This window comes from Mus caroli, unplaced genomic scaffold, assembly GCF_978045245.1.
Source record: "Mus caroli unplaced genomic scaffold, Mus_caroli_1 scaffold_16, whole genome shotgun sequence".
Classification (NCBI taxonomy): domain Eukaryota; kingdom Metazoa; phylum Chordata; class Mammalia; order Rodentia; family Muridae; genus Mus; species Mus caroli.
This window is the reverse complement of record NW_028227271.1, coordinates 65,606,395-65,631,210: the sequence shown is the minus strand read 5'-3', so window position 1 is coordinate 65,631,210 and position 24,816 is coordinate 65,606,395. Positions and strand designations below refer to the sequence as shown.

General features: G+C 45.6%; 1 protein-coding gene across 1 annotated transcript in view; it reads left to right on the top strand.

Annotated features, from left to right (window-relative positions):
- Positions 1-17,394, top strand: part of Baalc (BAALC binder of MAP3K1 and KLF4) — a 77,830-nt gene extending 60,436 nt beyond the window's left edge. Inside the window, exons 2-3 of the mRNA XM_021184110.3 lie at positions 949-1,115; positions 15,141-17,394. Coding sequence (XP_021039769.1) covers positions 949-1,115; positions 15,141-15,251 — 278 coding nt within the window. The 3' untranslated portion in view covers positions 15,252-17,394. The remainder of the gene's footprint in view (positions 1-948; positions 1,116-15,140) is intronic.
- Positions 17,395-24,816: the final 7,422 nt, after the last annotated feature.

The following is a 24,816-nucleotide window of genomic DNA, read 5'->3' as shown; positions in this document are numbered from 1 at the left end:
CATTACCCAGAAGTATAGCCTATACAAAAGACTGGCTGGTCACTTTCAGCAAAACAGCTGCAGTCATGAGCCCAGGACCTGCTGGGCTCAGAAAGGGCCTGGCTCAAATTCAAAGCTCAGTGGACACCGTCTTGACACTCTTAGTCATTTTATTTTTGAATTTGAGTCATACAAGTGAAATTCAAGGCCCCTGGGTACAGCTTCCTATTGTGAGCCAAGTCCCAGATGGTGGACGGCCATCTAGACTAGGCTGGTAGAGGAGAAGGGATGGCCTCTCTGGCTGTTCCCTCATGCCCACAACTCCTGTGGCATCTGGCTGGCTTCTCTCTGCTCATTTGGCAGGTCCCTTCTTTGATCCCTGGGCCTTTTTTCTCCTACAAATCAGGTGCTTGTTGTGTGTCCTGAATTCCCATCTTGTCCTCCTTTTGCTTTTTAGTGAGGTCATTTATTTGAAGTTCTGTGTTTCTTGGCATTTGTTGTGGGAGACACACTTGCTCAGTCCAATAGGTGGAGACTAGGAAAAAATATCTACTTCTAGGAATTTATCCCAGAGAACCACTAGGAATAAAATTATTAATCAAAAGGACTGTTATTCCAGGAGCATCTAGCATTAGAACGTGGAAACAAATATCCAGTTAGAGGGCATTGGTCAAATGATTACCTGTTCGTACGACCAGCAGACGTGTAAAAAAATAACATGGCCGAGTGTTTAATAATGTGGAAAAGTTGCCATCAATGTGTTAAGTGAAAACTTCAAGCTACAAAGCTATTTTAAAATCTTATTTTTAACATTAAAAACACACGTATTCTTACAGGAAAAGATAGCTTTACCAGGTGGAACTTGAGGCCACCTTTCGCTTTTAGCTGCCCTTTCTTTGCCACCTTGGGATTGCTTGTAACAGCTGCCATTTGCAAGCCTCTGGTGCCATTCTCTCCTTGCCTCCCCAGGTGTGCTGGAAGACGGACTGTCCTCTAACGGGGTGCTCCGACCTGCAGCCCCGGGTGGAATAGCCAACCCAGAGAAGAAGATGAACTGTGGGACCCAATGTCCCAACTCACAGAACCTCAGCTCAGGCCCTCTGACCCAGAAACAGAATGGCCTCTGGGCCACAGAGGTAGGGTCAAAACTACAACATCAACTGGGGATGGAGAACAGGGGTGGAACTTACAAATCGGGACCACCAGCACTGTGTCCAGGGAAGGAAGACCTCGGGAATCGAGGTTTTCCTCCTCTCAATGTAAAAACTTACTGCAAACGCCATTTCAATCCTTTCCCTGTGGGCTGTTGAGTTTTATTTAACTTATAGAAACGAGTCCTAGAGAGTTGCCCTCTGGAGGAAATGTGTGCTTGTTCGGGTACACAGCTTTGTCCAAAGGTCTCCTTGTGTTAGGCAGCAAAGCCAGCGGAAGGAAACAAAATTGGCATTGTACCTCGTACCCTCCAATCAGCTGGTCAGTGCTTATAAAATATCATACCAGCATCACCAGAAAGCTTGCTGTTTGAAAGAAGGCTGGATGCGGTCCTGGACCAGGCTGGAATCCTTTGATCCCTTACTTCCCAGAACTATTGTTTGGAACTCCTGCTGTGCCTGGCTCCTCCATGGGGTAGGGCTGGGGGGTGAGCCCAGAATGAAAGCTCTGAGCAATTGGAAACTCTGTAGTCTCTTCCTCCTCCTCTTCCTCTCCTCCTCTCCTTCTTCCTCCTCTTCCTCTCCTTCCTCCTCCTGTCTTCCTCCTCCAATTTCCTCATCTTCCCTGAAGTCCACCATTTACTTGAAGGTTCAGAACCCACTGGTCCCACCTGTCCCAGCTCTGGCCTCCTGCTTCCCGAGGGCACGGTTTCCTACCTAGTGATGGTATTCTTTTTGTTTCTTCTTCTGATCGATCCCTTACATGGTAGTTTATTTCCCAAAGCACTTTCTTTTTCTGAGTTGATAGATCACAAAAGCATTGTTTTGTGTAGATGAAGACAAGGATCATGTTTTTCCATTACAGCAAAGACATTGTAAACATGTACATGGACCTTAAATAGCATACAATGCCATGGGGAAGAATGAAAACTAGCTAAACCCTGAGGTGACCAATTTTATTCCACTTCACTGTGTAACAAAGCTTATCATTTGCAAGAATTTTGTGATGGAATTCCTGTTCACATCATTAAGTTGCTTTCAGTGGCTTTGATCAGCAAACCAGTTTCAAATTCATCTCCAAAGTTCATTAACTGAGGAGACTTGTAGAGTCAATCTTTCAGAATCTCAAGTTTCTTAAACATATAGTGGAAATAAAATAATATCCAACGGAACAGACAGATGGGCCTCCTCTTATAGACTGCGATACAAAGGACAATGGGAAGGAGGGACAAACAGGATAGCTGGGCCCACAACACAATGACCTCATTAAGTGGAATGCTAATGGAGCCCAAAGGCTAGCTGGGGAAGGGAGATGGAAGGGTCTTGTATTGTCTACTTTGTGCATCAGCTGACTTTCAGGAGACCCAGTCATCATTGACAGAGTACAAGGCAGTTTGGGGTCCACAGAACCATGTTCACGAGGTTGAGTGTTCTAGAGAGGGTCCAGATGTCTGGCCCCTAATCCTTCTCTCCATATTTGAGACACAGAATGTGTTATAGTGGAGAGATGGCAGAGTTACCTGGAAACAGCTTGATCTACATGCTTGTTTTCCTTGATCCACATTCTGCCCTCCTCACCCATCATTTCAAAGTTGTGTTTTGCACTTAAAAGAGTGCTAGCTCTTAGGCCCTCTAGGCTTTGGAATCCTCCCAACAGCATCATGACCATTCTATAGGCAAGGGAAGTAAGGCATGCACTGTATGGCACAGGTAGTACCATGTACGTGATGGAGATGAACCTGGTGGATCAGAGCATCACAACGCAGGGCATGGGGCCATAGCTCAGTGGGTAAAGTGTTTTCCTAACAGCACAAACCCTTGGAGTTAAATCTCCAGTGGGCAATGGGAGTACTGCGAAGATGACGGTAGTGAAAGACCTCCATGGGGATACCCCTACCCGAGTCACGAGATAGCGTGAGTGATTTGGGGTGTTGCCTCTCCTGAGTCAGAACGTGGGGGAGTCCTCATGTTGTGGGTCTTTCAGTAGGAGGGTCAAAGTTCAAAGCTATCCTTGGCTGCATTTTTACGATGGTGAGAAAACAACACGTACACTTTGAATATCACAATTCTAATTTCAAGTTGGGACCTCTTCCTGGCACCTGCAGTGCCACCTTCTCTTACATTGACAGTGGACAGAATAATGGCTTCCGGTCATCCTGGAGATCACCAAGGAACCAGCTGGTAGCCCACGGTGAACTGTGGCACTGTGACATACATTTTCAGCGTGCATTGGGTTTATTAAGCTATGAGCCATCTCCCCTGTGCACCAGCTCCTGGATGATGGCTCTTCTCCAGGAGGCACCTTTGGGAAAGCATACAGCCTCAGCCACACACCTCTTGCAGTTTTCCAATTCAGATTTACCAGGAAAAAAATGTGGGTTAAAGGCAATCCTTACTGGACCTTGAGACTCTCCTCCTTAATTCTTAAGAGCACCCTTAAAATCCTTTGAGTTCCATCTGGCTCAGATGCCAGGCACTGCTGGAGTGCCAAGGACCCGGCCAGTGCCCATCTGGGGTGAGAGTGAGAGTCAGATGATATGATAAATAACATTGTTGCAGACTTGACTGGTGCTCTGAGGTACCTGGGAAGACATTAGTGGGGATAGTAACTGTTAGTACAGACGCCCCCTCCAAAGCTCACATTCCTTTATGAAGGGGGATGGGACACAACGAACACACCAGTGATGGTGAACAACAGGATTTTATGCTTTGAGTCCTCTGTGCTTTATAGCCTGTTGTGAATAATTATATTTGATGTTAATTCTGTTCTGTGAGTGGCTGCAAACAAGGACTGAGTCAGCACTCAGGTGATTTCTTGTAAACCTGCTTCCCACCTTAATTTGTAAAATAAAGGAGAGATGGTGGTTGGACAGATAAAAGGGAAGGTGGAGAGGAAGGTAAGGAGAGAGGAAAAGGAGAAAATGGAAGAGGGAGAGGATGCAGAGGAGGAGGAAGGCAAAGAAAAGTGGAGCAGAAGCACATGGCCTGGAGAAACCGCAAGTTCTAAGGGGTCTCATAAGCTGTGGAAGATGGTAGTGTAGTGGTAGATCTGCCCAATCTAGGCACACAGCATGTATTCATATTAATTGAGTTGTGTTTTCATTGCTGAAGCCTATTTGGGTTGGAGATTTAGCGCAACAACAGCCCATCAAGCAAATCGTATCTCTGTTTCTTCAGTTTCTTCTGGTCCTTGCTTTCTGGCTGGCATCAATAGATGCTAATGGACAAAATGATCGCACCAACAATGATCTTGCAGAAACTTGCAGAAACAGTCAGTCTCAGTAGAGAGAGCTCTTTATGTACCCTGCTTTCCTTGATTGTTTGGGACCAGATTGCCCTCACAGCACTTAATAAGCTGTTCCCCTTCACCCGGCTCCCCACTGTGTCCAGAAAACAATCCAAGAAGAGCCTCTGCTGCTTTCTGTTAGTTAAGGCAGTCCAGGAACTCTAAACTGGCTCCAAACACTTTGATAGGCTCTTTCTTCAGGCTTGGATCTCACCTCCTCCATTAAAAGTCAAAACAGACAGAGCTCCCCCAGGCCAGCTCAGCAGGTAAGGTGCTTACTGCCAAGCTTGAGATCAGGAGCCTATGTAGTAGAAAGAGAAAACCAGTTCCTGCAAGCTATCCTCGGATTCACACAGGTATTGGATAGTACACACTCGAAGTAAAGGAAAATTCTCAACTGGGGCTGGCGAGATGGCCCAGCAGTTCAGAGCACTTGCTGAGCTTGCAAAAACCTACTTAAAGTTACCAGCACCCACCAGCTTTACCACTGTGGGAGCCACAGAGGTCCTCGTGTTCACAGATGAACACTAGGGGAACCAGGAACGCTAAATACACAGGGTTGTTTCTCCAAAGGAGAGATGTCTAACCTGTTTTCCCTCTCCACGGTTGGGAGTGGGCGTGGTTAATAGCATGGTGACCTTTGTGCTATCTACGTGGCTGAGACCACACCGGACCCTCCCCAGGTCGCTTATCTTGAGCTTGTTTTTCTCAGAGAATCTATAGAGCCCATCTATAGATGCCACATGTACTTTACAAAGAGTTTCAGTGTTCTAAGGTTTGTTGTGCACACAGGATTGAATTAATTATCACCAGGAAACTTTTTTGCCAAATTGGGCTGTGCACATTTAATATGCCTACAATAAGCTACTTGGGGTCTCAAAGTTTGAACCTACACTGGCTACTGAGTTGTACTGAACTGAACTGCCTTCTTGCTTGGCTAGGGTGTTCACACTCCCCCTCCCACTCCCCCAAAACATCCATTAATTCCAGGTCCAGGGAATGTAACACTCTTCTCACCTCTGCAAGGCATGCATGTAACGCATAGAGGTAAAACTCGCATACCTGTGAGATAAAACTAAACACATCTAAGCAAAGCAAAACCCCCTCAAGTATCAGTGGGAGGCAGAACATGCATGTGAATGCAGCTCTTGGCAGTCAAAGCCCTGAGCCCGTTGCTGTGAGCAGCCCCAGTGCAGGGCTTTGTGTCTCCAAAGCTGCACAGTCTCCAGTTGCTTATTGTTCTTGGCAAAGTGACCAGACGCTAAAGGAATTACCCATTGTCTGGGTTAACTCTCAGCTAAGGGACTGCCTCCAAAAGTCCCAGCCCCACTGTCTAGCCAACAATGGTTGGCAATGTGTGGCCCAGTGTAGGAAGGATGGGTGAAACCCCACGGACTTCAAAGGATAGGGTCGGGCTGCAGCGTGGAATTTCTCTCTGACAGTGGTAATGTGAGGCACATCAAGGAAGAGCCAGTGAAGCAAAGGAGCCTCTTAGGAAAACAGAAGCAGGATGCTAAATGGAGAGAGGGAACAGATGGAACCACTGGGGGGAACCAGAGGGAAGGCAGTGGTAGGGCCCTTGGGAGCCCTCAGCAGCCCACGCCTGGGAAAAAGGAAGAGATCTATTACAGTGGCAGGACTGATTTCTGTAGAGATTTGGCCTGTAGCAAAACCAGTTCAGTCAAAAGATACTCTGGCCATAGCCGTCCTTAATCTTCACAGTCTTTCCTTGACATCCCAGTCTACGTCAGGTTAAATGCACCTGTACAGGTGTTATTAACTCCTCATAAGATTAAAAGGGGGCTTCCCCGGCACCAACCCTGTTCTGGCAACGTCATCATAGCACGGCAGCTCTGCTATCTTCCCTGTGAGCGTCTTTCCCTGAGGCTTATGGGAAAATGCAACATGTCCTTGTGTCAGCTGATGAAACCCAGTTGCTTAAGTCAAAGCGATTCTTCTTCTTCTTCTTCTTCTTCTTCTTCTTCTTCTTCTTCTTCTTCTTCTTCTTCTTCTTCTTCTTCTTCTTCTTCTTCTTCTTCTTCTTCTTAAGACAGGGTTTCTCTGTGTAGCCCTGGCTGTCCTGGAACTCACTCTGTAGACCAGGCTGGCCTCGAACGCAGAAATCTGTCTGCCTCTGCCTCCCGAGTCCTGGGATTAAAGGTGTGCACCACCACGCCCGGCAAGTCAAAGCGGTTCTGATGCTTCTGTGGAAAGCTAATAGCTGGTCTGTGGGGTTGCTGAGATGGAATGTTCCCTGGTTAACCCCACGTTAACACTTTAAAGATCATGGAATCTGGGAACTAGAGGTTTCTTAGTGTCTGTCTTCCTTTAATGGAGAAAAAAAGAAATCTAAAGCCTTCTTCTGTTGCAGCCTGTAAATCTCTGTGCTTAATCCCTGATAAGGCGAGGCGTGGTAAACAAACATGCCTGGCTTACTATGTGCCAGGCACTGTGCACGGCTTTTTAAGCCCCACAACTCTAAAAGGTTAAGTCTGCTTTCCCATCTGGGAAAATAGAGGCCCGAGAGCTGAGTGTTGATCCAACGGGACACAGTGAGCTGTGACGGCTGTGTTGGAATGTAAACTTCTGTCTGCCTGCTTCCCAAGCCCATGGTCTCTCCCTTCATTGGCTGAATCATAATGTTGGAGAAGTTAGTGTGAACTTCATGAGAGTTCATGAGGATGTGGGACCTGGAGCCATTCTCTTTATTTTGGCTGATAACCTACAGGACATTGTCCTTGGCGAAGTGCATTGGCCTGAGTGAGTGCAGATGCCCTATTGTGCCAACAAACACAGTAAGGCCTGGATGCTGCAGTGGTGGTGTGAGGAACAATCAGTGCTTTGCATAACTGAAAGCCAGTGGGAAAGTTCTAGGGCACTGAGGCAAACAGATTCTGTGTGTGGGAGCTCTCTCTGCTTCTTTCTCCCTCTCCCTCCTACCCCATTCTCTCTCTCTCTCTCTCTCTCTCTCTCTCTTTCTCTCTCTCTGAGACAAAATCTTATGCAGCCCATAATGTCCCTGAATTCATTATGTAGCTGATAACCTTGAACTCATGATCCTCCTGCCTCCACCTCCCAAGTGTTGGCGTTACAGGTATGTGTCACTGTGCCCTGCTTTTCTTTTCTTTCTGAAAAGCTATCTGCACTTGTCCATTTTTCAAATCATTTATTGGACATCTATGATGCGACAGGCATGGAATTAGATTCTATACTGATCAAAAGTCGTCAAGGGTTCTATCTTCTTGAACTTAGAATCTGATTAAAAAGTTGAAAATAGGTGAGTGCAGAGTTCAAGCTGTAGTTAAAGGCTGCACAGGAAGTAAAAGGGCTGGGCAGGAAACAAAAAGGCTGGACAGGAAGTGGGGGTTACTGAAAGGACGGATAACAGAGCCATGATGGTATATGCTTAGAAGCATCCCATTAACAACTGCTTAGTGTGACTACCTATGGGAAGGTGCGAAGGGTCGGAGCATGTTATCATGATACCCTGATATCCTTCTTTATACTTTCTTTTGAGCCACATTTGAAGCAAGTTTTATTACATTTTGGCTAGGTCAATGGGCACCGGCAGGGTCCATGCCCGGATTCCCAGAGAATGACCCCTCTTCTCTACTCTTTAGTTTTTGTTTTGTCTTTTGAAACATAATCTCACTATGTAGTCCATGCTTGCTCTGTAGCCCAGGCTGGATCTGAACTCTCTTCCTCATCCTCCCAGGCGCTGAAATTTGTCTTATCAAAAAATTACATGTTTATCAATTTACATGTAGTATATTGTATTAGTTTAGCACATTAATAAAATTGTTACATATTTTTAATTACATACACTTATAGAAAATATATTATATATAAATAATATAATATGATGTGTTGTTTATTTGTAAATATATACATATATGCATGTACGCATATATGTATACACATACATATACGATGTTGTTTTTGAGACAGGGTCTCACTATGTAAACCAGGCTGACCTCAAACTCATAGCAACCTATCTACCTCTGCCTCCCATGTGCTGCAGTTAACAGGAATGTTACACATCACACACATTTTTAAAAAAAAAAATACTATAATCATGTATTGCTTTTTTTTCTTTCTTTTCTTTGTAGACATGATCCCTTATAGTCAAATTTGGCTTCAAACTCTCTATGAATTGGGAACTGACCTTGAGTTTCTTGTCCTCCTGCCTTAACCTCCCAGGTGCTGATATCTGTATAGGTGTGAGCTATCACCCCAGCTCATGTATTGATTTTATATTTAAAAATACTAATGTGGCAGAAAAACAAGCAGACTGTATTGAACAAACCATGATTTCAGTCAGCTTTCCTGTATCATCCACAAAGGTTTGTACAGTCCTTTGCTAGATACAGATATTTGTTGAGTCCGAGCTAAACCAAGAATGTCTCTATTTCCATTTGGGGTGAGAAGGAGAAAAGGGGCTGAGCAGGTGTTTGCTGCAATCTGGAGTCCAGGTCGCTGTGAAGCCTCCAATCTGTCCTTACCTCCCCAGGGAGTGAGCTGGATTGTTGACTTCTGAACCCCAGGAGAGACAAGTCCATCTGGGTTGGAGGTTGCCAGGAAGTCATCACAGTCTATCTGGCTACCCTTGAGAATGGCAGCCAGTCAATGACTCTTAATTAAAGAGGCTGTATCAAGGGGACCCAAAGGTGTGACTCACGGGGTTCTAGACCTACAGAAATAAAAATGAGACAAAATTAAAAAATGTTGTCAGGTGAGAAACAGGAGGTGGCCCATTAATAAGAGTCAATGGTGACAGAGCTCACAAAGCAAGAACATTAGAAGTGAAGGAAGGATTAAATTAACAGGTAGCTGTGGGAGAAAAAGGTGTCAAGGAGGTTTCTCTCATCATCAAACAGAACTGTGAGATTTCTTTTTAAGCCAGTAATTCAGATGCTTGTTTTTCCTTGTCATCAAAAAGGGGTAGGCTATTAAATGCAAATGTTTGGCTAGCTGGAAACCACATCAGACAGGAGTATCTCTATTCCTGCCAAGTAAGAGACAAAGAGGTTTAACTCTTCGGCATCTCTCTGTAGCTTTATCAAAAAAAGAGAAAGTGACTTAGAGCTCTGAATCTCTACAGGAAACACCTGACTTGGTAGCTTCCCCTTTCCCTCTGATTTGGGCTTCGAATTTGTATCAATTACTTTTCTCCTTGCTGCTACAAAATATCTGACAAAAGCAACTTTGAGAGGGAGGGCTAATTTGGGCTCAGTGAGAAGGGAGGGTTAATTTGGACTCATAGTTTGAAGGGATTATTTTAGTCTTAATGATGCAATTCACAATGGTGATGAAGGCAGAGAGGCAGAAACATCCAAATGCTGGTCATATTGTGTATGCAGTCTGTAAGTAGGGAACAGACAGGTAAAGGCACTGGCTGTCAAGGTTAGCTAGTCTGACTTTCCATTCCCAGAACCCATACAGTGGAAGGAGGGAACCGACTTCTATAAGCTGTTTTCTGACCTCTACCGGTGCATGGTATCATGGGTATTCTCCCCCCTCTCCCCCGCCCCACAAACAAACACATAAATAAATGTAAGGCAGAAGCAGAGAGAAAGTGGTCAGTTCTGATTGGTTTGCTAAATTTACAGCTGCAATTATTTGAAAATGGATTTGTCTATGGCTGGGAACTCCTGATGGTTATCATTGGAACCAAAAACCCCAGTGTGTGCATTATTCACAAGCCCATCTCTTTTAGAAATATTTTTGCTACTTAGTAGCTGCCTTGCTAGACATCAGTATCAGTAGAGTACCGTAACAATTGCTGCATTTAAGGTGATCTTTCAAGTGAAATTAATGACAACAGCTACCAATGGAGTGGCTGATATGCTAGGACCTGAGATAGTTTCCAGACTGAAATTTATCATTTTAAGTGACAGATTTGAGTGTCATCGTAAGTGACAGATTTGAGCTTCTCAAACATCTGGGAAGCAGGTACTGCTTCCTTATTTCTCAGGTAAAGGACTGAAACCCAAGCTAAAGTGGCACATTGCGACAAGCCTTGCGCTAAGACCCAGGCTGTTCAGCTCTATGATTTGTGTTCTGTGTGTCTAATCTATAGACTGATGTGGTGCGCTCATCTAAGGAGCAGCTTCACTGTATTCACAATTGCAGTCGTATCCACTCAATAGCTGTTGTGAGAACAACCAGTTTGTAGCCTTTGACTCTTGGAAATAAGCTATCATTCAAATCCTGAAGTTTCTTAGAGTTTTAAAACCTAAAAATAGACTGAAATAAGAGCCACTGGGATGGCTTAGTGCGTAAAAGCTTGCAAGGATGAGGCCCTGAGATTAGATCCCAGCACCTATGTCAAAGATCCGTATGGCAGCCCATACTTGTAACTTTAGGGCTTGGTGTAGGGAGCAGACAGCGACAAATGGAATCTTGGGACTTTCTGGCCAAACAGCTAAAGTGATACAGCCTAGCTTTTGTGAAATAACTTGTCTAAAAAAAGAAGATGGAAACCAATAGAGAAAGACACACCAAGTTGACCTCTGGTCACATACACACACATTCACAGACACACACACATTCACAGACACACACACACTCACAGATACATGCACTCACAGATACACACACAGACACAAACACACTCACAGACACACACATAGACACAAACAGACACACACAGACATACATACTCACAGACACACACAAACACACACACATGACTGAAATAGAAAAGGGTATTTACTTTCTGTCGATATTCTACAACCAATCTTTGTGAATTATCTCAATAAACTTCTCTAAAAGGAAAACGTTTGTGCCACCTGGGAAGCTGACATCTCATTGTTGAAAGCTCTGTTACCCTCCACCAATCTGAGAGAAGTGCTTCTGTCTGGCTCATTTGAAATATGGCCTCTGTCTCCTTATTCTCTGATAATTTTAAAAGCTTTCATGTAACAACAACCCTATGAAAGTCAGATAGAAATGGCCTCACCATCACCAGGCCTTTCTGTGGGACACATTCTCATTGTTTTGTTTCCCGCACACAGCTGTGTGTGTGTGGTTAGCAGTTGTATTCAATGTCAAGTGGAGGATGGAGAAGCTTCTTAAGAATAATGTTTTGAGAATAGATAGATAGATGATAGACACATAGATGATAGATGATAGATACATAGATGATAGATAGATAGATGATAGATAGAAGATATATGTGTATGTAGGTAGATAGATAATAGGTATGTATATAGGTAGGAAGGTAGATAGATGATATATAGATAATAAGTAGATCGATAATCAGATATGTGTAAGAAAGAGTTCTCTGCTTCTGGGAAAAAAATAAACCCATAAAAATCTTTGCTAGTTCTTGTGCTAGTTCAGGCTTGAAAGATCTGAACTAAAACAGAACTCTAAGCTATATTGATTACTGTTGTTAAAGAAAGGGTGCATAACTGGGGCATTATCCATCTGTCCATCTACCCATCCATCCACCCACCCATCATCCATCCATCTATCCAGTCAGCCAGCTAGCCACCTACCCAGCCATCCATCTATCCGGCCATTTATCCACCCACCCAGCATCCATCCATCTATCCATCCATCCATCCATCCACCTATCCTCCTACCCATCCATCCATCTATCCATCCATTTATCCACCCACCCAGCATCCTTCCATCCATTTATTCAGCCAAAGTTAAACTGGGGCCTTGTTCTGCCTCAGTACTGTGCTAAGCACTGGGGCTTTACAAAGGCGCTGAAGTTGAGCTTGAACACTGGGATTATCAATAAACTATCATCTTGAGTCTGGCTCCCTAGAAGATATCCCAAGATGACGACTCTTCCTTAAAAAATTGATTGATGCCTGCATCATAGAGAGGAAGTAGGTCAGGTCAAAGTTTCAAGGTCAGTAAGTATGCAGGTGCTGTTGAGCAGATTACAACCTTGATTTGATTCTGCCAGGAGCTGTGAACTATAGGTGGCATTGTAGTCTCCTCTGAGGCAAGAGACTGGAGTGTTTGCATCCCTGAGAATAAGGTGCAACCTCTCTGGCACTTCTAGAGTAGCTGACACCAGTCAGGTGAATACACACACACACACACACACACACACACACACACACTACTGCAAAAACAAAACAGAACCAAAACCAGATGCTGATTTGTTAGCGGCCAGGACTTGGCAATGGGTAGATGAGGTTCTATGTTTCACTTTGCTGCTGAGGTGCCAGGATGCTGCTCATGGAGCTGAAGTGGGGGCAGGGCACTAGACTACTTTCCTTTCTCCCCCTTTTGGGGTGCTAAGCTCATGGGATGCCAACAAGTCACTCAGGGGAGATGAAACACAGCCTAAGATAGGGATCCCAGCCCATGTTTCTCTGGATGAGAAACGGCATGGGTTGGGATGGAGGCTGTGGTTCTCAGCCTGGTCCTGGGCACCCAGACACCACTGGGAACTGCCAAGTGTTGAGCCTATGGGCCTGAGATGAGGTGGGGTGGGGCGGGCACCCAGGAGATCTGGCTTAGCTCAGGGTGAGTGCCAGGACAGCAGAGAGGCCTTCTGCAAGAGACTTAGGCACCACTCTGTATGGCGAAGGCACCCCCCCCACCACCACACACACACACCACACAGTGATCTTTGATGAAGGAGACAGTCCTTGCTTGTCTAAACTGTTTATTTATGGCAGAAAAGAATGCATAGGACTTACGCAGGGTGAACCAGAGATTAACACCATTTTCAGGAAGGGGTGCCTGGGAAAGGATGCTCATTGGCTAAACTCTAGGGGCCTATCTAGGTACTCTGGGTTTCCATACTGTGTGACCACTTGTCATGGTCCTCTTAGTGGGGTGCCATGGCCATGTGTTCCAGGACAGGAATCTGGTAGGGAGCTAGTGAACTCCTGCCATTCTCAATGAAGAGTTTGGGGTTCTGAACTTTTGCTACTACCTGACCAGTTCTTATGTCTGGTGGCACGGTCCACTGCCCACAGGGAGACGCATGCACCGTCTGAGAAGGGATCCAGAGGAGTCAGCAGTGCCACAAGCATACAGGTTTCATGTGCCTGTTAAAGGCCTACATATCATTTACAAATCATTTATCACGAATACACAGAGTGGCTTGTTTTGTCTGCTGCTGCAGCAAGAGCCCACCATTTCTTCCTTCCTTCCTTCCTTCCTTCCTTCCTTCCTTCCTTCCTTCCTTCCTTCCTTCCTTCCTTCCTTCCTCCCTCCCTCCCTCCCTCCCTCCCTCCCTCCCTCTCTCTCTCTCTCTCTCTCTCTCTTTCTTTCTTTCTTTCTTTTTTTTCCGAGACAGGGTTTCTCTGTATAGCCCTGGCTGTCCTGGAACTCACTTTGTAGACCAGGCTGGCCTCAAACTCAGAAATCCACCTGCCTCTGCCTCCCAAGTACTGGGATTAAAGGCGTGTGCCACCAACACCCGGCAAGCCCACCATTTCTTGTATGCACTTCAGATGACATGGTTGGCTTGTGTTGGGGAACCATGTGGTATGAGAAAATAGGTAACAAACCACATGGAATCACACCCAGCGAAGGGGAGATTCTCAGATTGTTAAGTCGTTCCCACAGGGTCTGGACTGTGTGCGTCAGGAAGTAGATGCAACCTGACATCATGTGGGTTGTTCATCAGTAAGTGCCCGTGGGCTCAGCGCTGGTCGAAGGGAGAGGTGGGAGCAGGGGCAGGGGCTGGGATGCTAAGTGTTAAGTAGTTGTCAGGACTTGCCAGACCTGGACTACCATGGCCTATGTCAGACTGGGTGCTGGAATCTCTTTCCTCCTACATGGGACAACCTCTGGAAGGGCACAGCCTTAGATAAGGTGGCTCTCAGAAGCTGAAGTCATCCCTGCAAGGACAGCTAGAGGATCTTTGCTGGCTGTTGCCTATCTCCCCAGCTACAGCTGGCCAGTGGATCCTCCCTGGAATGGGGATTGGTGACATAAACCTGTGCACATGACTTGCAGGGTCATCTCATGCTCACTGCCATTTGGCAGGAATCCATTCCGCTCATTAAAGTTGTTTTCACAAATCAACAGGGGGCTGGGATTTTGCTGAAGAACCTATAGTTTAGGAAATGCTTTCGTGTTTAAAGTTAATTCTGGGCTTTTAGCAAAGGTCTGTCTTCACCTAAAACAAGACAATTCTGTGCTTTGAAGTTTTCTCTTAACTAAAACACAGGCATTGCACCAAAAATTTTATGTGTGTTGTCTTATTTAATGATTACAAAAGTCCTACGAGGTAGGTAATATTACTCCCCACTTCACAGATGAGGAAACTCTCTAATGATGGAGCTGTCTGACCCATGGAGATACATAGTCTGTATTTGAACCAAAGTCCAAAGTTAAAAATAACTTTTAACCATCCCTGCTAAGGCCACTGTGAAAACATTCTCATTACCCTTTAATCTCAGTTAATGTGTTCATTCGCCCTTATTTTATGAGCACGTCTTATACCAGGACCTGTGCTAGCTTAATATTAGAGAGTCGACAGAGAAACATCTGAGAATAACCATGTATATCTGTATCAGGATATCACATGTTGCCTCTCTAACGTGTGGTGTGCAATCTTTATGCCTTCATGGAGCATTAAAACTTTTAATTAAGGAAAACCTGGCCTTATATGCACGAGTCCTCATAGGTCATTCCCCTGCCTGTCTGTGTGTTTATAATCATATCAAGAAGTTAATGCAGATTGGATAAGCTTTGGATATTTTCCAGGAACTTATTTAGTGTTTTTAACTTTTTAACAGGCTAAGAGGGATGCTAAGCGGATGTCTGCAAGAGAAGTGGCTATTAATGTTACAGAGAATATTCGGCAGATGGACAGAAGTAAAAGGGTCACCAAGAACTGCGTCAATTAGCAGTGCCTGGATGTGGATGGAGGCAGATGAACTTCTTGGTGGAGTCTAGTCAAAGAATCCTGAAGAAGTTGATGTCACTCGATGAGTGTGGATGCCTCTGCGTGATACACGGCCACCCATGCTGTGACGACCATCTCGGTTTCCTGTTTATCACATATAGAAAATACATCGAAAAGTCCTGAAATACGTTCACAGATTGCCAAAAGGTGGTTTGTTTTTTCCCCTCTGCAGCTTCCGTAGCATGGTCTGCTGTAGCCATGGTGACTGGCACAGAGAGGCTGGAGTAACGAATCCCTGTCAAGGAGCTCACACTCCTGCAGAGCTTTCTCAGTGTGTGGTTGCAGACAAGCACCTTCTTTTCTCCTTCCCTTTTAAATATGGCCACCACAAGATTTACTGTTTTCACTTAAGAGCTGGCTCCCAGCCGACTCTAAATCCAGAAATACAAGAATCCAAAAACCAGAGAGACTCGGAGTGAGCTGAATCAGTCCCAGCTTCACGTGCTGGCTCCCCGGTGCCTACTCGGTGTCTTTGAGAGGTGTCTGGGAGATACGCACACGCACATGCACACGCACACACATACCTGTTCCTCCTCTACCTGGAAAGGACTCCCAGGCTAGCATCCAGGCGTTGGCTTCCAAACCAGAATGTCACATGTCTGTGGCCTTTGCTCCCTTTGGGACCTAGCTTCATGTTGCTTTCCCCCATAGCTTTCCAGTTCCCTATTGTTCTGGTGGGCTTTGTACCTCCAGTCAGGTGGTCAATTGCAACTGGACACCACTCACAGGGGGGAAGTGACCTAGGAACACATGGTGGCACACGTGATTACCCCTTCTGTACACAGCCCCAAGGACCATGTTATTTTGGCATCTGCAGAGTAATTAGTTCGGAAAGCCATAGGCTGGTTGATGTATATTCCTGTTGACATAGTCTAACAAGGCACTCACTGTATTGAAAAACAGGCACCAACATGGTAAAGCGATGCTTTGATAGGAACCCTTCCCCGGCATTCCTAAACACACCTTCCTGCGGAGTATGACACAGCACGAGTCTGAAAGGACTGTTAACATGCTTGGGCTTATTAAGGTATAGTCCAAGTCATATCAAACTGTACCAACAAACTCACACCTAGCAGCAATAGCAGTCTGGTGGCATGCTTATATGACAGTTCAAGAGAAGTCACCTAAGCGGATTAAGATGCAGATGCTCATTGCTGTCTCTGACTTATTTCTTCAACACAAATAGAACTGTAGACTGTATGTTTATTAGTGTTAAAATTCACTGCCAACCTTGTGCCAGCTACAGTAACAGTCGCAGAGGGATTTGGAGTCGGGAAGTCACGACTGTACTCCTGACTCTGTGAGGAGGCTTGATACTCAGGAGACTGACACGGACCCTGTGGCACAAGACCAATTACTGCAGTGGAATCTCACATTTAGGTAAAGGTAGCTTTCTGTCAATCACAGATGTATGTCTTCTCCTTTGCCGTATACACCACGGTTTCCCCCCAACCTCTCTCATCTTGACTCCTTGTCAAAGGGCTTTTAGGGAACTTCATGTTCTGACAATTTAACTAATAAAACAAAAGCAAGCCCTGTGACTCCTGTGTCCTCAGCGGCATTGCTGGGCAGGAGTCCTTCCACAGGGTTGGCCATGGGTCCAATCCTGCAAGCTCAAGGGCTTGCTCTCCAGGGCATGTGCGCTGTGTTTTGACATGCTGCTTCCCCAGTTGATGCTAACGGCCATGGGCTAAGGCCGGCTTCTCTTCCCAACTCCGTGTTTGCCTCAGTTCATTGGAATTTACCATCTGGAAAAGTTGCCTCTGCAAATACAGAAACACGTTCTCACTCTGCGAGGAGAAGGGAGGGAGGGAAGGAGAGAGGGCCTGTGATCTGGCACACCATTGAAATTTCCATCTGGCAATTTTTAAATGTGTGTTTAAAGCAGGAACTGACTCTTACTATCCTAGTGGGATAACACTTTCCATTCTGAAGTTTGTGTCAATAAAGTCATTAATTTCAAACATATGTGAATGGTTACAGAGGCTCTTTACTGGAACCTTAAATCTGTATGCACAGCTGGTTAGATTTTTTTTTAAACAAAGGCGTTTCACATAAGTCAAACAGCCCCATGAATTAGGTGAACTAGATATGGGGGCTGCAATTAGCTCTAACTTACACCTACAGAGGGATTTATAACTTTCTAGCCAGGGATTGGCGACCTGGGATGCCAGATAGGAATGTCAACCAATGATCGGTGCTTCCTCACCATTCCCGTACTTGACTCAGAATGTCCAGCATAGTTGAAACAGATATCGAGAGGGAGAACTGTCCCATACCCTGAAACTGAGCCAACCCCAAGATTAGGAGGACAGGGGATGATTGGAGAGGGCTATGATTAGAGAGCTGGGGCCAGCCTGGGATCACTTAGCTTTCTGGACAGGGTAAGCCTGGCCTTGTATGAGAAGGCTCTCTGGGTTAAGGTCAGGAAAGAAGTTCATAATTGAGGGAAGAATAAACTGTCCTTATAATAGGTGTCTGGGCCTAAAGATTAGGAATTGAGGGCTACCTAGGTTGCAGCCAATGCCCTGCATTCATTCACAAGACGTTGCTCTAGCTGCCCAGCTCCCCAGTGCACTCAGACCTGTTTGACCTACTAACCTCCATTTGTGGCCACTCCCCAGTGTCACAGAAAGACCTCTCCTCCATATCTGTTTCTCTAAGCAGGGTCTCCAAGGAGGGGCTGTTTTGCTGAAATCAGATCAAAGGCATGGTTTATCCAGCTGCCATGCTGTACAAACATTGGAATTCTATGTACATAGATCCAGCAGGCACCCCTCACTGAGAACTCCATGTACATTCTTCCCTTCTCTGCCAATCATACATTGATTTATAATAAACACTGCGCTTGTGAGTCTCCTTTTCCTCCTGCTGCTTAGAATGTGGAGGGAAAAGCTGCAGACATACCGGTCCATTGGGACAGTATGTCACCTGTCCTTGGCAGTGGAGCAACCAAGCTATTTGAAGCTATGCCAAACGGAGCAGCAAACTGGAAGAAGACAGGGTTCCTGATTCTATGCAACCTCCCTGAGCCCAGAACTGTACATACTTAGACCATCTGAAACCAAGAAATATACATCTGCTTTATTTAATCTACTCTTACAGGTTGCAATTCATCAGCAAACCTAATTCATTTTCTTTTGAAGAACTGGAAGGTCTTTGTCCCTGGTCCCTTGGTACCAAGTTTGCTGGAGTTGATGTCTGCATATCTAGAACTGGTGCCTGCAGACGAGTGTGACGTACATATAGTAACTCCACCTTTGTCACCTGCCTGAGGTGCATGGCTGTGCAACCCCTCTCCAAATATCTGGTTTTCTTGTTCTTATAAGGGTCTTTCAAATACAGATTGTCCCTCATCATTTCCACAAGTCTGGGAAGTAGCTAATCTTGGAGAATTTCTCTGATGAGGTAAGTTGCAAGTATGATCCAGTAGCTAAAGGTATGCGGTTTCATGTACTTTCATGTACTATATTTATTAAAAAGTTTCGATGTGCCAGAAATTGGAAATTATTGCATCTGTCTGTCTATTTATTGTTTTTGTTGTTCTACTAAAATATTATCTCCTCAAGGGCAAGGGCCATGTCTACTTTATTGCCAATTTCTAGTACATTAAAGCTTTTCAAAAAATATAGACTGCATTTTGATCTTATTTATGCCCCCAACCCTCTCAGGTTCCTTTCCCACGCCCTGCTAACCTCTTCTTCACTACTACCCTCCGCCCTCACCCCGGTTTCTTGTTGAAGTGTCTACAGTGAGATTATTCATACAGCACTCTACCGTTCCTGTCACTGGGGATAAGAACATTTCCTGCATCAGTTTAGAGAAGGTAGTTTCGCTGGGCTTTATCTTCTTCGCTCAGGAGGAAAAGGAGTCAGAGCGTTACTCTTGGAACATTTTCCAAAGTGCTGTTAGGTCTAAATATTTCTTATGCCCAAGTGACATCTCTGTGGTTGCATATTCTATGGTTCTTTGGTGGCAATTTGGCTAATTGTTAAAATAGGAACTATATACACTCTTTCCACAGTCCCATTTTGGGCGGTATGTACTACAGACTGACCTGTAGGCCCTTTGAGTTCATACTCTGAAGCCCTGAATCTGTTAGTATAGAACATGATTGCATTTGAAGACGGGTGTTAAAGGTGGCAACTAAGACAAAACGAGGTGGCCCTAATCTAACATAACCTTCATACTTCTGCAAAGGAGTGACTGGGACACACAGAAGATACACAGGGAGGAAAGTCCCTGTGAGATGACAGAGGAAGAAGCCCACAGACAAACCGAGGAGAAAACACTCAAAATAAACTTCCTGCTGATCTTTTGGTCTCAGACTTCCAGCCTCTCTGTTTTGAGAAAATCAATGTCTGCTAAACTGCCAGGGCTGTGGGACTCTGCGAAGGCATTCCTAGCAAACTCATATAACACAACACCCTAGAAAAATACTTGAATATTTTTATAAGCTGGGTGTGTGGGCCACTGCTCAGTCTTCTGGAACTTGGGTTCCTAGGAATAAGAGCAACAGGGGACAGAAGAACACAGTTCCACAGGGACACCGCTGCATCTACCTCCCCTAAAGTGCTCCCCAGTGGAGGATAACTGCCTTCCTTGACTGGAGGACTTCCCCTTCTCCTTCCAGCATATGGATTGCCAGGACATTAGTGCTACTGATGCTTGTTCATCTCCTTCACTCATCCCAGCATCCTTCACTGAATGACTGCTTTGGGAAGTTCAATTTTGGATTAGTAATGCTAAGATATGTGTTTTATATCAGTTCCTGGAATTTTCCCAGATGCATTAACTCCAATCACCCAGCAAGTAGCTAGTTTAATAATATACCCCTTTATTGAATGCTTCTCTAGGTAGGTGTGCTGCTGTAGTGTGGGCTTCAATATGAACACCATCCTTTTTCCTGTCTCTTTTTTATTACTACATTTAAACACCATAGATATCAAAGACTTGGTTTCTACCTCCTTCTCCCAACCACGCCTAGAACACGAGAAAAGTTCTCAGCTGTCAGTGTGTAACTAACTCCAGATGTATGCTTTTAGGTTTTGCCTCCAAACAATTTCGCCTGATCCCATGACCTGAGTGATTTGCATCCCAGGTCTTCTGTAATCCAAGCTCCTGTGCCACGTATCTGGGAGGTCTCTGGACACTTTCATTTGCATGGCCAGTGGGGCAGGGAAGCCTTAGTCCTGAGCACTAAGTGAGGCTATATCTCCTAGCCTCTCTTGCACTCAACTCCCATACTATATAATGCAGAGTTTTAACTTACTTCAAGTTCTTCCCACAGCCATTACCCCGGGAGACCAGAAAAGACAGCACCAAAAGGGATTTATGCTTAGTTATCTGGGGCGCAGGGAGGCGTGTAGAGCTAGTGAAGGATCTGATGCAATTCCTCCACCAGATCACTTGAGCTGAGTTTGGTATTTATTGCCAGGACAAGTTTTACAGTTTCACTCTTACAGATCAGTGTTCTCTTGGTGGAATTCCATTTAATATGGGAATGGACTGGGGTGTAGCTAAGTGGGTAGATTTCTTGGGCAGCATGTACAAGGCTCTGTCGTCCATCTCTAACTCTACATAAACCAAGCACTTAGGAAGATCAGAAGTTCAAGGCCATCCTCAGCTACCTGGTAAATTCAAGGCCAGATTAGGATACTGAGGCTCTGTCTTTTAAACTCACAACCACCACCATCATCTTGGGAGCTCTCCAACTCCAGACTGACCACTTGGGACGGTGCCTGTTCGCAAGCAGGAGGACCTGAGTTCCATCCCCAGCACCCACAATAAAAGCTGGGCATGGTGGCCTGTGCTTGTAATCTCTGTGCTGAGAAGGCAAACCAGGCAGATTCCCTAGGGCTTGGTGAGCAGACAGCCTGCCCTGATTGCTAAGCCCTGGGTAGGTGAGAGACTGCCCCAAAAAGCAAGGAAGGAACTGAAAAGACACCTCAGCATTAAGAGCTCTGGCGATTCTTCCAGATGTACGCTTTCAGATGAACTGGGCTTAATTCCCAGCATGCACATGGTAGTTCACTACTACCTATAAACTCCTTCCTGGCAGATTCAACCAATATCTCCTGGCCTTCAAGGATACCAGGTAGCTCAGGCATACATCGGGCAAAAACATCCACACATATAGCAATATATAAATAAAATATTTTTTAAAAAGGAAGATGACTCGCAAGGAACAACTCCAAAGTTGACCTCTGCCCCTGCTGTGGATCCGAAGCTGTGGGGCACAGAACTAGAACAGAGTGAGGTGGAGGTGTATCCAGACCCTCCCCCCAACCTTGTCTGTCCTTACATTGGCAGGAGTAGATTGCCCCGCCTCCTACCTCCTGTCTTCTGCCCTCTGCCCTCTGCCCTCTGTCCCCTGCCCCCTTCCCCTTGCCCCCTGGCCCCTGGCCCCTGGCCCCTGGCCCTTGCCCCCTGCCCTGGTCCTGCATGTCCCAATGCACATCACCTTACAACTCCATCACTGTCTCCTTGAGGTAGTCATGTAGCCTGGCAGCCAGGTTACAAGTTAAACTTCTTCTCTTGTAAGGTCATGCCCAGCAGCATGTCCAGGAAATTCCTTCTTATGCTAATGAGGAGTACCCTGGCCTGGGCCAGTGATATATATTCACTCCCAAAGCCCCTATCCACTCCCCAAAGGTTTAAATAGTCTTTGTTCCCCCCCATTAAAAGAGCTGCTCAATGAAGCTTGCCTCCCTAGAGTCTGTTCCCTGAGGTCTCTGTTACCTTGGGTCATTCATTCCTGCTTTCTTTCCCTCTCAGGCTCGAAGGACGATCCTACCATTAAGGGAGGGGGAACAGAACACCCCTGCCATTCACACGCACACATGCACACACACGCACACACGCACACACACGCACACAGACACACACAGAGAGACACACAGAGAGACACAGAGAGAGACACACACAGAGTCAGAGAGAGACACACAGACATGCACACACACACACACACAGACAGAGTCAGAGAGAGAGACACACACACACATACACACACAGAGACAGAGAGACAAAGAGAGACAGAGAGACAGAGAGGGACACACATAGACACGCACACACATACAAACACACACACACACACACAGACAGAGACAGAGAGAGACACGTACACACACAGACAGGCACACACACTCGCACATACTCAACCCCTCTCATTTATGTGCATTCACAAAACAAGATTGGCCTTTCTGATCTAAATATCCCATTGCCTTTCAGCAACATTGCCACATGCTGAGAAGATAGCTAAACTTTGCTTGCTTTTTAAATTTTACTTAATTATCCAAAAGTTATCTCCTTATACTCTAATAGACAAAGCAACTATTGAATGGCCTGTGGTAGCCAGAGGATCTGTAAAAACAGACTTAACATGGGCTTCACCTGCAGAGGGCAAATCCGAGCTTGAAGTCTTCCAGCTGTGTGTCCTGGGGCATATGACACAGCTTCTGAGACTCACTTCCTTGAATGAAATAACATCATCGTTTTGAGGGTGTCTTGTGAGGATTATGTGAGATAACAAATGTAGATAATATGGCTTCTGCCACAGGTAATTATTGCTCTGCATGTCAGGTTCCATTCTAGCGCCTAGTGAACTCTGTCTCTGATTCATCAAAGCCCTGCCCCGGTGAGCCTTACCAACTCCACTTTATATGTGAGGAGACAAGCTAAAAGGCCCAGTCACACAGAGACAGACAGAGCCGCAGAGCTGGGGTTTGAACCTATGTCTGTAAAAACCTGTGGTCTGCCCACTGGACTCCATTGCCTGTCTTGGGGAAAGGAAAGTGATTTCACGTCTTGTAGCCCCACCACCCTCTCAGCTTCCAGCTTGCCAGGGGGTAAAGCACAGCAGCTGTAGCCAAGCCTGCAGATGCTTACCTTTGTTTCTCTTGCCTCTCCTCAGCAACAGAGCCCAGGAGTGCTCTGAGCTGTGCTATGGTGTTAGTCCTCCAAGGGTAATAATAATAAAGTTGGCAGGATGCCTAGGGTATGCTGTGAATCTAAGCCTTATGGAGCTGTCATAGTCCTCTCTCCATGGATCCAGAATAAGGGAAAACCTGAGCTAGGTGTGTCCCCAAGGAGAAACAAAGGCTACTTAGAAGGCTGGGGCAGGAGGATCACTTGATTTGAATTGTTCAAAACCAACCTGGGCAACACGAGACTTTATCCAAGCCAAACAAACCACCATGAGGACATCTTGAATCAAGGTTCTGGGGTTGAAGGAGCATCACCACCCGCCTTTTGGCCATGCATAAATTGTTTTGTGTCTCTGTATTCCTGTTTACCTGTGTATATAGTGGGGCTCACAGTACCCCCTGGTTTGTGGAGGACTTAGTAAGGATACAGATAAAATACTTTGCACTGTACTTAGCACATGAGGATAAACACAAGACTCATTATAGTACTCGATTTAGTCACGAATGTTCCAGTTCTCAAAGGAAAATGTACAGAAGTCTGGCTCTTTAAGTACTTTGTTCTTGAGGACCACACAATGTACTGACTTTCTTTTTTTTTTTTTTAAAGATTTTATTTAATTTAAGTATATTAGTACACTGTCATGTCTTCAGACACACCAGAACAGGGCATTGGATCCCATTACAGATGGTTGTGAGCCACCATGTGGTTGCTGGGAATTGAACTCAGGACCTCTAGAAGAGCAGCCAGTGCTCTTAACCTCTGAGCCATCTCTCCAGCCCCTGTACTGACTTTCAAGACAAGAACTGCCTCCTCAGTACAGAACTACCTTTGGCATCGCTAGGGTGGGAAAATAAGCATCCTCCAGGAACCGCCCTAAGGCACACGGACTCTGCTCGGCAGAAGCACAGGCTCAGGAGACCTAGATGAAGGAAGCTTTCTAGCTGGTTTTGGGCATCAGAGGGTACTTTCCCCAGCTGGTAACTAGTGAGTAAGACAATAAAACAAGCATATGTGAGGCTTTGCGGAGCAGTGCACTGGGTTTTCTGTAGTGTCCCTGTGCACCATCGAATTGTCCAGCACTCACCATCAAATACCAATGCTGTTCTCCAGAAGAGCAGAAGAGCTGGTCTCAGCAGTGTGACGTCAGTAATGCCTACTGTGGATTCAAGACAGATAGAAGAATATGAATATTCAAAGCAAACGCTACTATGTGCACGGTACATTAACTTTTTTTAAAGAAGAGAACCTTTCACAACAGCTTTGAGATTGCTTCAAGGGGAAAAATAGGGATAGATCTGCTAGTTCATGAGCAAAATTAAGGCTGTGTTTTGAGACCCAGAAAGACTCTGAACAAAGGAGTCGGAATGAATGGGCTCTGGGGGCCTTAATCTTCCAAAGATACCGTACCACACTCTCCAGCCTCAGGCCAAGGGCTTGGGATTCACACAGATTCAGTCTCATCTCCCAGCTGGCTACTTTTACACACAGCTGTCACGGAGCTGCTTCTCTAACTGTTCCTTTAAGATGTTACCTAGAGATCTCCAGCAAAGATGACTTTCTCACAAGCCCCGCTGCTTGCA